This window comes from Myotis davidii, unplaced genomic scaffold, assembly GCF_000327345.1.
Source record: "Myotis davidii unplaced genomic scaffold, ASM32734v1 scaffold279, whole genome shotgun sequence".
Lineage (NCBI taxonomy): Eukaryota > Metazoa > Chordata > Mammalia > Chiroptera > Vespertilionidae > Myotis > Myotis davidii.
Window position 1 is genome coordinate 1,370,879 of NW_006291009.1, and position 15,353 is coordinate 1,386,231.

The window sequence follows — 15,353 nt, forward strand, 5'->3', positions numbered from 1 at the left end:
TCTCTTTACTAAATTATTCTGCTGTATATTTACACATTAAGCACATATTTTCCATGCATTTCCTATGGAAAATAGAACAGAGCAGCAACAACAACAGATTGTGGTCTCTGCCCTCACAAAGAGCATATTTCTAGTGAGGGAAACAGACAAAAAACCAGTAAGTAAAAACCATAATATGGTGACAAACTCTTTTTTTTTTAAAATATATTTATTGATTTTTTTACAGAGAAGAAGGGAGGGATAGTTAGAAACGTCAATGAGAGAGAAACATCGACCAGCTGCCTCCTGCACACTCCCCACTGGGTTTGTGCCCACAACCAAGGTACATGCCCTTGAACGGAATCGAACCTGGGACCTCTTAGTCCACAGGCCGACGCTCTATCCACTGAGCCAAACCGGTCAGGGTCAATGTTATATTTTTCAACACTGTACTCCCATGGCTTACTGCAGTATCCAGTAGTAGGCTTTCAGAAGTTAGTTGTTAAATGGAATATATATAAAATGGAACATGTAGATGTCAAATGAAATATGTGTGTGTGTGGGTGTGTGCATAATATATATAATTTTTTAACTTAATTTCCATTTCTGTTCCAGGATCACATCCAAGATATCACATTATGTTACATTTAGCTGTCATGTCTTCATAGGCTCCTCATGGCTATGACAGTATCTGAAGCTTTACTTGTTTTTGATGTCTGACCGTTTTGAGGAATATGGTGCCCCTATACTGGAATTTGTCTGAAATTTTTATCATGATTAGACTGGGGTTTTGGGTTTACGGGAGGGAGACTAGAGGTGAAGTGCCATTTTCATCACATCATGTGAAGGGCACCTGCTCTCAACATGACATTGCTCTTGATATTGACCTTGATCACTTGGATGTCAGGTTTCTCCTCTCCAAAGTTTTTCTTTTCTCCTCCTTTCCATACTCTTTAGAAGGAAGTCACCACACAGCTCGCACGCAAAGAGTGGAGAATCATGATACCCTATTCTTACTGCATTTTAACTAGAATAAACATTTTATTTCAAATTATTTTTTTTAAAAGTGACCTAACTTACCTCTTTACAGGATCTGTATCAGGGGTGTCCCAACCTTTGGTTAAGAACTGCCTTTCATCTCCTTGAAGGCTAGAGATCACCAAATAATGGAGGTACAGAGAGCAAAGTAGCTGAACTAAGAGAAAGGAGGAATGCCTTTTCTCCTGGAAACCCAAGAAACGAAGAATCAATTATAATCAGTGGCAACCACTGCACAGTTGTTCGAACAAGAGTTTGAGACTGACAGAATCTGATTAAGACAGTCTTATTGGATTTGAAGACTGTCTTAATCAGCTCTATCATTTTCTGGTTTTTGTAATCCTAACCAACCCATAACCTCTCTAAGATTCAGTTTCCCCAAATACACAATGGGTGTAATGTCAGCATCTACCTAACTAGGTTGTTGAAATTATTTCAGGAAACAAAGAAAATAAAGCTCTTTACACTTACCAACCAAATAATAAAGCAATGGAGGTATTTGCTGTAACTCACAGAGTACCTTTCCTGCTTACAAATCATGCAACCCCTGCTTCTCCTCTTTGCATCACTGGCATGCCTTCCTTGGGTACTGCCTTGAGCACAGCTTAGCTTTCAGACCTCATCAAAGTGGCAAGTAAACTTAGCCATGTTTTGTTGAATGAGAACAGTTCCCTTAATTCGAAAAGCTCTCCTTTATATGTTCATAGCAAAGCTTGAAGATAATTTTGTTATAAGCCAAAATGTGGAGAGAATGGCTCTATCATATAAAGGAGGTTCCTGAGATAGGAAGGAAAGGAGAAGGGAGGAATCAGGGAAGGGGACAAGAGAACAAACACTGAGATTCAGGGGGTTCAGGCTGTGATGAGGATGCTTCAATCCATAGAAAAGGCCATTCTCCATGTCCTGGTCTGGGGTGACAAGGAAGACATTCATTTAAAAGCTAAGACAGCTGGAGAGAGAATGTGAGGGTGCCTAGGCTGGTGCTTTGCTTCTCCCAGTTGGCACCCTATCAGCCTTGCTTTGGTAGAATGGAGGGAATAGAGAGATGGGCTCCAGAAAGCACTCAGCTGATCCTTCTTGGGGCACGGAGGAATTCCTGGAAAACCTCATGAATGATGCAGAAGGGAGCTAAAAATTAAGTCATTGCCCAGGTTCGCCATGCATGAGCATGTTATAGGAGCGCCATGGCAGGGCTGCCAGGTGGTAGCCCAGAGCTGAGAGCCAGAGGCAGGCAGAGCTGAGCCTCACAGTTAGCAGTGCGAGGCCGGCAGGGGGGACTTGGTCAGTAGTGGGAGTTTGCTAAGCTTCCTGGGAGCCACTGTCCTGCCGAAAGCTTTCCCAGAGGACAGACCACTACTTACAGCAGTGGTGGGTGAAGCTGGGTCAAAAGTCTGCCCAAAAATGAAACAAGAAAAGCTGCTCCTCAACCAGGGGTCAGCAGGAGGCAGCAGAGGACACCAGATTACAGGCACGGACCTTGGCTGATAGGGCAACTAATGGTGCTTTCCAGACCCATCCTGGGAGGCCAGAGGGCCAGGTACAGACCAAAGGCGGGGTGTGGGGTGGGTGAGGGGGAAAGAGCTCCCATGCTGAGTTTGGATGAATATTTGCCTGAAAGAGTTGAATTTTAAACAGGAAGAAACTATCCAGGAATCCTTTTGTATGTACCTGCACCATTCTTGTTGGCCTATTTTTAATTTTTTGTTACCTGTTTTCTTTTTTAAACTATTTTTAAAAAAATCCTTTCATTTTAAATTTCTTTTTCCACTTATTCTGTTTTGGATTTCAAGTTTCATTTTACAAACTTCAAGAGTCTTGAGCCTCGCCCAAACCAGTTTGGCTCAGTGGATAGAGCGTCGGCCTGCGGACTGAAGGGTCCCAGGTTCGATACTGGTCAAGGGCATGTACCTGGGTTGCGGGCACATCCCCAGTAGGAGACGTGCAGGAGGCGGCTGATCGATGTTTCTCTCCCATCGATGTTTCTAACTTTCTCTCTCCCTTCCTCTCTGTAAAAAATCAATAAAATATATTCAAAAAAAGAGTCTTGAGCCTCTTTTGCTTATTTCCAAACAATTGGATCTATATAACATTTTAATAATAAAACAATACTATCTTTGTCAATCTCTTTAGCAAAAAAAAAAAAATGTCTTCATTCATAAACTCTTATTGGCAGTTTTATTTCTAAAGCCAATCATTACTATTGCTTGCCTTAATAAGCAAAGATGTGTTTGAATTTCCTAAGAGTTAATTCCTATTTTGAGCAAAGCCATCCAATATATTTATGTGCTTGTGCCTCCAATGAAGCAAATCTGAAAAGAATCAAATGTGAAAATATAACTGTTAAAGGCACCTCTCACCACCATCAGAGAGGTGTTACCAGACTGGACAGCCCCCTGAGCTAGTGGGAGAGGGCTGTCCTCAACCTCGATCATTGTCTTCTCATGTAAATGATTTTATGTGAGACCTTGACTGCGTTGTGAAAGCCAATTTATGAAAGCAATTAAAGCATGCACCTTTATTGAAAAAGCAAAGCAAGCAAACCTATACATCTGGCTTAGGAAGCAGATGGGGGCTCAGCTGATCTGAAGAGCAAGTTGGGTGGAGGTCTGAGGTGTTATGTACTGCCCCCCCCCCCACCCCAATCTATAGGTTTCAAAATTCCTCTGCTGAACATTTTGGTACAGATTAATTCTCAAGGTCCCTAATTTTTTACTTTGTTGTGGCCTTCCCAGAAATCATGAGAAGCACCTGGTAACTGTATCTTGCCAAACCTTGAGACTGCTGGCTTCTCTGTTTAGGGAATAAAACTGCCTGTTTTTCCTTTTCCCCTTTCCTTCCCTTTCTGCATTCTCTCATCAGGGATAGTTTTTTGTTTGTTTGTTTGAACTATGTGCTCTGTGTCCTTGGTTGTGGAAGATAATGGCTTGTGAGTTACAAACTGGCTGCAAATGGCCCACACTGTCTGACCTTGTTTTAACTTTCCTGTCTCATTTTCCCTATTCCTTCTGCCCTGGAATCCGGTAACGTAACTATAATAAGAAGCAAACTTAGGTTCTGATCATTTGCCTCTACCAGGAATATTAGTGGTATTTGATTACCAGCCAAAACCTCACACATTCAGATCACCCTAGTTCACTTTTTAATTAGTATCTCCTTTTTCTTCCATGCAAGTGTGGCTTTCCTTTTCACCCTACCGTTTATAAATAAGAGTTGGATTCCTGTATTCACTCAAAGGCTCCAGTGAGCTTTGCTTTATATGGTCTTGACTATATGACTGTTAACTAGTTATGATGGTTTTAAATGTCTACAAACTCTTAGACTTTCCTCTTCTCAAAAGGAAGAGCTAATTCCCTTTCCTTGTGGGGGAGGAGGGAGCTGGACTAGTAACTCCTAAAGAATTGAATGTAGTGGAGGTGACCAAGTGTGACTTCTGAGACCAGGTCATAAAAGGCATTGTATTGTGGCTTCTGTTGGGTCTCTCTGGGCCCCTCACTCAGGGAAAGACAACAGCATGCTGTGAGGACGCTCCGCAGTGTGGAGAAGGGTGCACGGCCAGGAAGCTCCAGTGTCTGGAGGGGGAAGCACCCACAGGTGGGTTTCCCCAGTCCTTGTCCCTGCAGCCCCAGGTGACCTCTTTTTTAATGTTTGTATTGATTTTAGAGAAAGGAAGAGGGAGAAACAGCAATGGGCTGCCTCCTGCATGCCCCCTACTGTGGATCGAGCCCAGAGCCTGGGCATTGGAATCAAACCCAGGACCTCTGAGTGCACTGAACAATGTTCAGCCAACTGAGTCACACCGGCCAGGGATCCAGCTGACCTCTTGACTGTGATCTTATGAGCAATTAGAGCCAGAACTACCTAGAAGTACTACTCCTGATTTCTGGACCCATAGAAATTGTGAGGTGGTGTTTTAGGCTGTTTTAAGCTGCTGAGTTCAAGGGTAATTTATTTTGCAGCAATAGATTAAGAACTAGCTTTCCCACTATAGAAAAAAGGACTAGAAAACAATTTGGGTAAACTGGCATTTCGTATCATTAAGACAGCCTTGGGTGCAAGTGGTACTGAGGTAAGATCTTATATCCTTCTTCCTGGTAATTGTTCTTCTAGGCACTTACTGCGGCTAAGTATTTTAACACCGGGGTTTGTAAGCAGCTTGGCCTACATGTGGTTGACCACACACGAGGTAAAGATTATGCTGATTCAAGATGGGTGAGTCACATGAAGGTGTGGCTTTTGGCTCATATGTACTTTTTCTAAAAATTTTGGTCAAAGAAAAATACATCTACTGTGCTTGATATTCCCCCACACTCATGCTAGACGATGAAAAGACAAACAATAACAAAGAAACCTAAGAACATCTTTAAGTGTTTGGGTTCAGGCAGGTGTTTAGATGAAGGTCCAAAATAACTGCTGAAAGTTGTTACAAACACCAATGTTTTCCAGTTTTAAAGTCCAAAGTTACAAGTGCTTTAGGTATGTACGGAGACAGGGTCAAGTTGGTTTGTGCTATAAAACCAAACTGGGCTTTTTTTTTTTTCTTTCTTCCAGTTAATCTTTTCTTCTTCCAGAGTCTCCAATTTCAAAACTTACTTTTTTCTTACAAGACATTCATTGTTCTAATAATGAGCTTGCCACTGTCTCCATGAATAGGGTCCCATAAGGATTTAAGAGTTCCTTTCTCAGGGACACGCTGGTGCTGAGAAAACCTGCAGTAAGCTCCAAGGGGGTGGTTGGTGCCCGCTGGGCTCAGGTTACAGTGACTGAGGCACCGGAGCACCTTCTTGAGCTGCGGTCTTCTAAGAGCTCCATGCATAACAGAGGCACCCAGTGAGCCTCAGAGAAGGGAAAAGAACTTGTTTTCCTAAGAATGCACAGAGGTGAGTGTGTGTCCTGGAACACCTGAAAAGTAACGACTAGGTTTTATTTCAACTTAAATTAACTCGTGGCACTCAAATCTGCAATTATCTCTCCCGCACCTTGAGGGGTTAGAAACAAATGACAAGCAAGTTAATTTAGACTCTAGGATTTTGTCTTCATTACTGTCAGCACCAGTTCATGACAAGTTAAAGAGCAGAGCCCGTGTGCCAGGATTCTCATGGAGTCCTCTCTGGTCCAGGTCCCCCGCCACCTGGGTGTTGTAGCAACGCCCAGATGTCTGGTGGGACGCTGCTGGGCACTGGCTTTCATCTAGGTTAGGAAAAAGTCTGAAAACTAGATATGACTGATTGACTTTTTGTTGTCATTTTTTAATTTAGAAGGCAGGCTTCACATTACAGAGACGTGTGCTAGGTGACTGTAACAAGTTGAAAGTTGCATACAAAAAGCTCTCTATGTGACTACATATGGGAGCATCCTTTTCTGTTTTTGGCTCTTGGTCCAGAAAAGGAGATAGCAAGAACTGATTCAATTATATCTTCTATTAAGACTTTTTAATTATACGAATAGAAAGGTTTACTTTTAAAAATAAAGCTTCATCATGTAATTAGTTGTTTTTTCCAATACAGTTCTAAAGCTTGAATATTGTAATTAAAAAAAAAAAAGTATTGGCTAGTGCAGGATGATTTAATAGAAGATAGCCTCTTGCCCTTACCTAACCCTAAAGATATTTTTATTAAGCTAGTCTTCATTTTAGGGGGTGCCCTAGAAACACAAGGCTATATTTTTGTTATGATAAAATGTGTCCAAATAACTATAAATAAATGTGATGACAATGGTAGTAATGTACTTTGGAAATTAACTGTTAAACACATGCTTATACTTAACTATCCAATAAACTATGTCTTAAAACCAGTTTGCTCTCCCACGTCATAATGACAAATGACAATGCCATTGATCTCACACTAGTAAAGGGAATAATTTGTCCATTTTGTCTTGAACTGTGTTTGTATTTGTCATAGTTTACTTAAATATTATATAGCCGGTATTCACCCCAACCCCTATTTTGTAAAATCCAAAGAAGTTTTGGGCTTTTTCCCTTCTATTTTTTCTTGGCAGAATATATAAGACCCTTCTGTCCAGAAGTTAGATTTAATTCTTGATACTTCAGAAAGGCTATTGTAAACAACTGAGATTTTCCTGAAAAGATTCTATAATAGCATTTTTAGGTAAGTCTTTCATATTAAGCTAACTTTAATTACTATTTCATGGATGGCAGGCACTGCTACTTGCTCTAAATATTTGTTTAAGCACCATGAGCAGGACTAACACATTCTGTCCTTTCCGCTGCAGATGCCCCACCATTGTTGGTCAGTCTGGGACTTTGACACTCACCACAGTCCTGCCTGGCCCTCTATGATACGTCACCAGACAGAACACAGATCGGAGGAACTGCTGGAAGTGTGAGAAAAATCCCTCTCCCAGTCACTAACCTCTCCACCTCAGTTTTCCATTCACCAAACACACAGTAACAACAGTACTTATGGCATCTATTGCTGTGAGGATTAAAGGAGATAATAAATATCATATGTTGGGAACAGTGCCCCGTACATAGTAAACCCTCAATGAATGTTGGCTGTGACTATTATTGTTTAAGCTGCAGGGACATGAGAAGCACAAATGTGAACAATCAGATTTGAAACTAATGTCAGAGTATTAAAGACAAACAACTGCTGTTTTAAAACCTGAATTAGACCGTCTGTATTCTAAAACACACACACACACACACAATCTGTACCAATTAAATACGATCAAGTTGAAAGGGGATATAAATTACAGTTTTTCTTCTTCAAAACAGACAATAGTAAAATACTACAGTCAGCTCACTATACACAAAAATCATGAACAGCAGCTTTTCATTAAAGTTTCCAATATCTTACTCACTTACTGATGCTAAGAACTTAAAGAACGAAGGTGCAGAGGGCTGTGCAACGTCCCTCGCTCTCACACACACCGACTGCTGTCCTCCAGGCCAGCTGCACAGGCATCTTCAGAACAGGCACATAAAGCACCTTTGTAAGACCTTCTGCACACACGCTCCTCTCCATGTCTCCATTAGCAGGAGCAGTTTCCACATGGAGACAGCGACAGCAGGTCATCTGCATTCAATCGAATCCTGCAAACACGGTGAAGTGAGTACTTTGCAGCTCATTCCAACTCTTCAGCATTTTCCAGAATTAAGTACAATAGCAACAGTAAAAACCATACCACAATGAAACCTACCAATCCAAACAAAACCACGAAGAGACAAAAATCCACACCCCCTCCCCCACCCCAATCCAACTCTTGGTATGCCCTGGTGTTTCTACAGTAATACTGCTTTCCGCACTCTGCCTGCCTTGCTGGGCTGGACCAAGGTATGAGACATGCTGGAGGCAGAGCCCCAGTCACTGTCAATGGTTATAATACAATGTCAGGTCAGCAGGTGGCAGGCCAGGTGGAAGACCAAAGAACAGCGCTGTGGGAGTTTTCAGTGTGCTTATGAAACAGGACAGAACGGCAGCACGTGGCCTGGTAGCCAAGGCGAGTATGGCACCAAACTTGCAGTCAAACATATATGTACACAGGAAACAAGAGTGGACAGCAAAACTGGTCAGTCATATAGAAGTTCTTTGGTTATAAAGAACGGCATTCTGTAGCCTTTTCTGCAGAGGGATTTGCAACCTCGTTCTTAGGCAATGAAATGTCTCTCATCTGCTCGTGTATACGAGGTCGCCCAAGGTGCTTTGTAACAAAGTCCAGTACCTTATGATTTCTACAAACCATTTTATCTGCATTTTAGTGTGCAGTTCTGTCTGTCCCAGAACATACTATAGATACATTTCATATACATAATATATATTATTTATAAAAAAAACCACTCGATTCTACAGTAAGAACTGATTAAAATTGTACAAGAATAAGTCTGTTTGACTCTGTGGAGGTTTCTACACAGTGCGGTGTGTAGTAAGTGCAAACAAAAATACTGCCACTTAATGAATCCAGGATTTTCGGTTTCCTGGCCTTTTGGAAGAAGCAGAAGCTGTCGTTTCACCCAGGTGGCAAAGCTCTGCTGCTGCTCCTTGCTCAGGAGGGGAGAGGTGGTGGCCCAAGTAGTGCATGGCTTCTCCATGCTGGTGTGAGGTCCTGCTGGGTGCAGCATGTTTTAAAGATGAGGCTGGTGCTTTTGAGGAAGACCCCGGACGAAGGTGCTGGGGCCTGCGGAGGAAGTGCTTGCTGTCTTTCACCGCGTAGTCGAGGTCCTGCTCCCCTGGAATTCAGAGGCTAGTGAGTTCAAGCTCCCGTTCCCACCTGCCCTCCCCACGCACAGGGACCACCCTCAGCCAGACGCACCCACCCTACACAAGGGGCTCTTCCTAAAGGGGCCCACAGTATTCGGTTTAAGATGGAATCCAGTTCTAAAATTTACAGTATACAAGGGAGAAACCTGGCCCCCAGGGGGAGCTTCCAGGAAAGGTAATGGAAAGCAAGATCCAAAGTTAAAGTAAAAAATTGTTATTTCTGGGCCCACATACTAAGTCATACCCAGGTGAGAACAAAAGTCAAACTTTAATACTTAAAAAGTTCTCAAACTGTTACGATGTCAAAGCAACTTACGAAAACTAAAATAACAAAAATAGTAGAGCAATGAAGAAAAAGAAAAATCACCATAATCCCACATCACTTTAATACAACAAATATTTTCCTAAATTCCACCTTTAATCCAAGTATCTGGCAGGGACACAGTTCAGGAGACTTTCAAAAGCAAAAAACGAGGCATGCTTCCTGTTTGCTGGGCAATGAAATGAGGGGGTTGTTGTCTCTCTTCCCTCTTCTACGGGCTGTGTCTCCAGTGCAGCCCTCAGACACCCTGCTAATATTACTTCAGTGGAGGGGTTTGTGAAAACTTATCCTCCAGGATCCATCCCAACAGAAGGAAAATCTTAGGTGTGGAGGGCAGTGGCTCCTGGGAATCTGAATTTTTAAGAGGCACCCTCGCCCAATACCCCCAAGGGATTCACTGCACATTTAGGTTCAGAAGCACTGTTCCTGGGAAGAATTTTCCTGGGCTTCTTGTCCAAGCCCTTCTTGGAAGAGGGACTGGAAAGCTGACGTAGGCCAGCAATGCAGATTCTGCTTGAAGGTCAGTGTAGAGGAAGTTGAAGACTTTTGAGGCAACAAGTGTTTGGTTTGTAAGAACAGTTATGAGTAACTTTATTCTTCTTCTTAAGTTGGGGAGAGAAGTTCCAAACTTCAGCTGCTCAAGCAATTCACCTGTACTTCCCCAAAGCACCTTTTACCCAATGGACACCTAATGACCACATTTTAGCAATTCTATGATGCATGTTATTTCCCCCAACATTTAACATCTCTGAAACTGGATTGTGTTTTACAACTTCTGATATTATGTAGTTTAATTGGAAGCATTTCTTCTTAATGATACATAAAATAATGGTATAGCTAGTAGAAGCCAAGAAATCACTAGTTTGATGAAATATGCCAGACACTACCAGAATTAAACATTTCAGGGAATGAATGAGGCTGACTGATCCTTATCCACATGAATGCTTCCTTCAACAAAACCCACATGCCAGTTGAAAAAGCCACTGTTCCTATATATTTCCTAGTTCTACTCTGAAATTATGCGAGCAAACTTCTCCCCACACACAGACGCTGGGCAGGCAACGTGGGCTTGCTCCCCAAGGGGGCCCATCTTCCCTGTCAGAAATGTCAAAAAGAATCTCTCCTACTAAGTACCCAGGTGAAGGGCCTCTGGGGGTTGGTGCACAATCAGGTGCGTCACTGATAGCACAGAACCCAAAGGAATGCCTCTAGAATTTATTACCTGGTCATCCTCTGCCAAGGAATGTGGCTGGCCAGGGTCCTGGGGCTCATCTGAGACGCTCTCATTGTCCATTTTATTTGGTAGGTTCTTCCTACTTGAAATCTCTCCAGCAGCAGAATCTGTCAGAGCCTCAAAATCATTCCCATCTGATGCTCCCATGAACTCTGTGAAAGAGTGGTCCTCGAGGACGTTTGTGGTGTGCTCCACGGTCACCTCCCGGGGACAGAACTCCCGGGCGGCGTGGCCGTTCTTGCCAGAGCAGGCATCTTGTTCTGAACATGAGCCGGTCCTACAGGACATTTTGGAGTTTTCCTCAGGGATGCTTTGGGATGATGGGCTCCCTTTGGCTAAGGCACTGTGTTCCTTGAGTGGCACCATAATGATCTTATCCTTTACCAAACCTCTTTCTAGCTCTGTCAACTCTTTGTTTGAGGGTGGTCTGAGATCGTGCCCAAGCAATAGTCCAGAATGCTCACTGGAGTCTGTGTCTTTCGTCGGAAGGGCTAGCTGATCTGAGCTGTCACTAGAGGGGACCACCATGTCGGACAGAGTGGCATTGGAGGCACTGTGGGAAAAGTAGCCACTGGTAATACTGCTGGTGGTAGGGCTACGGGATACTTCTTTCTCCAAGACCCTTGAGTTCGTCAAATCTACTTTAGAAGAAAGCCACTCTTTGTTCTCCACGCTGGCATTGTAAACACTGAAGTCAGCAAACTCCACCGGTACATAAGGCTGTGAGCCTGCCAGCTTCCTGTTAAGAGCTTCCAGGTCACTGTCCTCCTCCTCAGAGTCCTATAGAAGTGAAGCAGAAGTCAGCCATTAGCTCCTTCGAGCAACTGTACTATTCAGACAGGTTTTAAATACTTTACTACTACAGGCATTCGTGCTTAGTGTGTATTTTTTTCCTTTTCTTTCGAGCTTGGTTAAATCTTGTCGACAGAATGGACACAGGTACCTTGTTCTCAGAAATGTGTGAACACAAACCCATTATTTCCTAATATGAAGATTTATTTCTTCTTGCTCATGCCATGCTTATTAGAAACTTTTGCTCCCCTGGTTTAAGAAAAAGGTTGGAACAAAGTGCAGCGGATTTGAATTAGTTACTTGCGATTGGTCTTCAGCTGGGATGTTGTTCCTTCTCTAATTAAAGGAGAGAGGAAGAGGGACAGTGAGGGAGGAGCTGCTGCTCTACTGGTTCTTACAATCCTTGCCTTGGGAAGACAGTGCAGATAAACCGTAAGGTGATTTGTGAAAGGTTTCTGAGCTATTTTATGGTAGAGAGGGCAGTAAAATAAGGCCCAGAGAGCAAACTAAGAACACAATCTCCATGCATTCTCAGCACTATACTAAATATTAGAATGCTGTAAAGTACTAGCATTACCTTTCCAGAGGTGTGGGGAAGCATGGATAGAGGATTTGGTTAGAAGGTGAGGAAGATAAGATTTAAATGGAAAGCTCCTTTGTCAAATAGCTTTAGAAGTCTGTTTAAAAAAGATTGGTAAATATGCAAAAGTGGGTGTTATCAACTCCCCAGTCTCTTTCCCCAATGAATGATTCTTTTATATTTTGTGGAAAACAATGTAAAACATATGAGTATATTACATTCAAATAAAAACAAATGACATTACTATCTAGTCCTTTCTAATTAACCTTATAAACATTTCGTGACATTGCAAATATTCCTTTCCTCTTTTAAAATATGACTTTCATTCAACATTCATCTAGCACCCTCTATGTGCCAGCCATTGTCCCAAGAACGGGGAATACCAATGTTGAGCAACAATCTTGGACACTGCCTGGTGGATGGAAATCGCCTGGAACCAAACATCAACCTTACTGATCAGAGTGACACTTGGAGGGGATGAGGGGGCTGGAAAGGGGCAGAGAGAGAGGGTGCGGAGGAGGAGGAAGACCACACCCCACTGATATAGCAGATGGTAGTTCACAAATCAACAAATTTCATCCACTGAATTTTATTGTAATATTTTCTTTTACATCTCATTAGATGCTAAATACCTCAAACTAATTTAATACTCTTCAGCACGTTTTAGTTTTAAAAATAACTCGAATATAAATTATTTAAAAGCATCAGTAATCTTAATTCCTTGGCTATTAATTAAAGGTGAATATCAAATATCAGTGATAAAGTTCCAGAAATCAGCAAAACATTTTTTGGCAACACTAATCTCTTGCCATCTTATCTTTAGCTGAATTCTAAATTAAGTGACATTGCTAACCAATGTGTGGAGTAGAGTGTTCTTTCTCCAGGGTTGGGGGAGTGTTAGTAAAGGAACAAAGATTGGGAATAATTGTCTGGATCAGTGGCCTTTGTCGGTGTTTTCTAGATTCTTCACTTGACTTGTTTAGATTCAAAACTGAATTGCAAGTGTTTGTATCTCCTAAATTTCCTTTTAACTTAATCAAAGAAATATAACTCCCCAAGCCCAAGTATCTTTACTAAAGAGTTAGTTGTTGTGAGATAAATAAAATTTGGGGCTCTTTTTATGCCTGAAGTTATTTCTTCTGAAGACTGAGGAAAGGCCTGTCATCCTAAAATACAACAAATGAAATATTCAATCACAAATCTAACATGTAGAAACAGGTGTACATTTGTCAAACTCACAAAGATAAAAAAAACTAGTTGTAAAGGATTAGAATGACCTTTAGTAAAACTTCAGAGTCTACAAAAACCCCAAGATGTTAAGTTCAAATAGAGATGAGCACATAGTTCTGCACTTGGGGTGGGGCTGGGGTGGGGCGAAGGGCTAAAGCAGCAGGGACAACTAATTATAGAAAAAGAAAACCGAGTACGGAGGAAATATTTAACACATAAAAGGAGACTGAAAGTTTATCAAGTTCCTGTCTTCAAAAAGAAAAGAGAGGACTTAATTGTCTTAAACTGTATGTTAAGGAAATTTGGTTACACAGACATTTTATTCCAGAAATGTTATTTATCATTGCAGCTTAAAGAAGACTAAATTAAGCACATCCTACTATGTCTTAAAGGCAAGAAGAATGAAAACTATACTTAAAAGTAGATCATGGAATTAAGTTCTCAAGCTTCTCTATAGCTACAGTCTTCATGATTTTATTTTTGCAATTTACTTTATGCAACTGAAACTTACATATAGAAAAAAATATCTTGAATCTAAGAAGGAATTAAAACCCACTAAAGCAGTGACTCTGCAAGGAGTTTCACTTGTTAAACTCATTTTCATTCCCACTATAATTGGCTGTGTGTTGTTCATCAGAGAGACAGTCTGGATCTTCAGAAAGATTGTACCAGCCAAGGACCCCCAGTACGTCTGTCCGTGGTACTAAGAGATGGACAGACCTTTTAGAAAGTACAGCAGAGGAGTGACTGAAACTGCACCACCTCTGGGGTCACGGGGGCCAGCCGAATTCTGCTGAGGGACAGAGCCTTTGTTCCTACATCTCATTAACTGTGAGACCTTGGGCCAGTCACTCAACAAGTCTTTTGTTTCTTCTTATGAAAAATGGGAGAAATAAGCCACATGCTGTGTATATAAGACCTAAGAGAGGGAGAAATGACTTCCTTGCTGCTCTTCTCTCTGCTTCATGACTTAGACTCAGAATGCACATCGTTGCCTTTATCTTATTCATACATGACACAAAGTACTTGTCTTAAATGATAACAAAATACTGCTTTAAAGGACCAAGCATAGCTATATTCACTATATTTTTTGGTGAAATTATAGGTTACTTTGGTAATTACATGGGCTAAAAAATAAAAGGAACAATATTGCTTCTCAAAAATGATTTCCAACTCCCTTGATGAGACTGAACCATTGATTCAGTCTCTCATTTCTCAAGAGTGGAAAAAGAAAGTGGATTAGGAACAAAGGAAGAAAGCAGTATATATCCACTTATAAGGGGAGAAATAAACTCTTCCTAAAAAGAAACTAGAATCTCAGGTCAAGCAAGTGATATCCTTAACGTCCACCAAAACATCCTGGAAAAGCTGCTATCTGAAATAAAATAAATAGTTCAATAGCTTCAGAGGACAGCAGAGGCCCATCTCTCAAGTAAGATGGTACCTTCGAGTCCTGCTCAGTGGACCAGAGGCTCGCTGCTGCTTGAGACTTCCCGGGTCAAGAGAAGCTGGTTCCGGTCTACCCCAGCTAGCCGGAGGTCCTGAGGTAGGTTTTACTTTAAAAACATTTAAAGTATAGAAAATAACTATTAGGCAAACTCTGAATACAGTGGAACTATCTGCTGGGCAGCCCAGAAGGGTCATTCACTTGCCTTTTAATGTGTTCTACCCAGTGTACCTGTTGTTGAAATGAGTTTCAATGTAGTGCCTGTGCGCCATGTGAGTAAGGGCCGTGTCAACAAACAGATCCAATCAGCCACAGAGCCAAGAAATCTGAGGGTAACAAAGCCACCTGGCCTTTCTAACCGAGCTGCAGCTCTTATTAATTAAGCAGGGGGTGGGCAACCAAGTGACTGAGCAGCTCATTAAGATTCAGAGGAGCAGCTGCTGTTGTGCACGCTCCTCTCCCACAGGAACTGGATCGGGACTTGGGGCTAGAGCAGTGGTTCTCAACCTTGGCTG

The 15,353-nt window shown here is 41.9% G+C and overlaps 1 protein-coding gene across 1 annotated transcript in view; it reads right to left on the minus strand.

Moving 5' to 3' along the window:
• Window positions 1–7,626: 7,626 nt before the first annotated feature.
• KIF13A (kinesin family member 13A) overlaps window positions 7,627–15,353 on the minus strand; it is a 112,170-nt gene continuing 104,443 nt past the window's right edge. Inside the window, 2 exon segments of the mRNA XM_015564138.1 lie at window positions 7,627–9,202; window positions 10,778–11,569. Coding sequence (XP_015419624.1) covers window positions 9,176–9,202; window positions 10,778–11,569 — 819 coding nt within the window. The 3' untranslated portion in view covers window positions 7,627–9,175.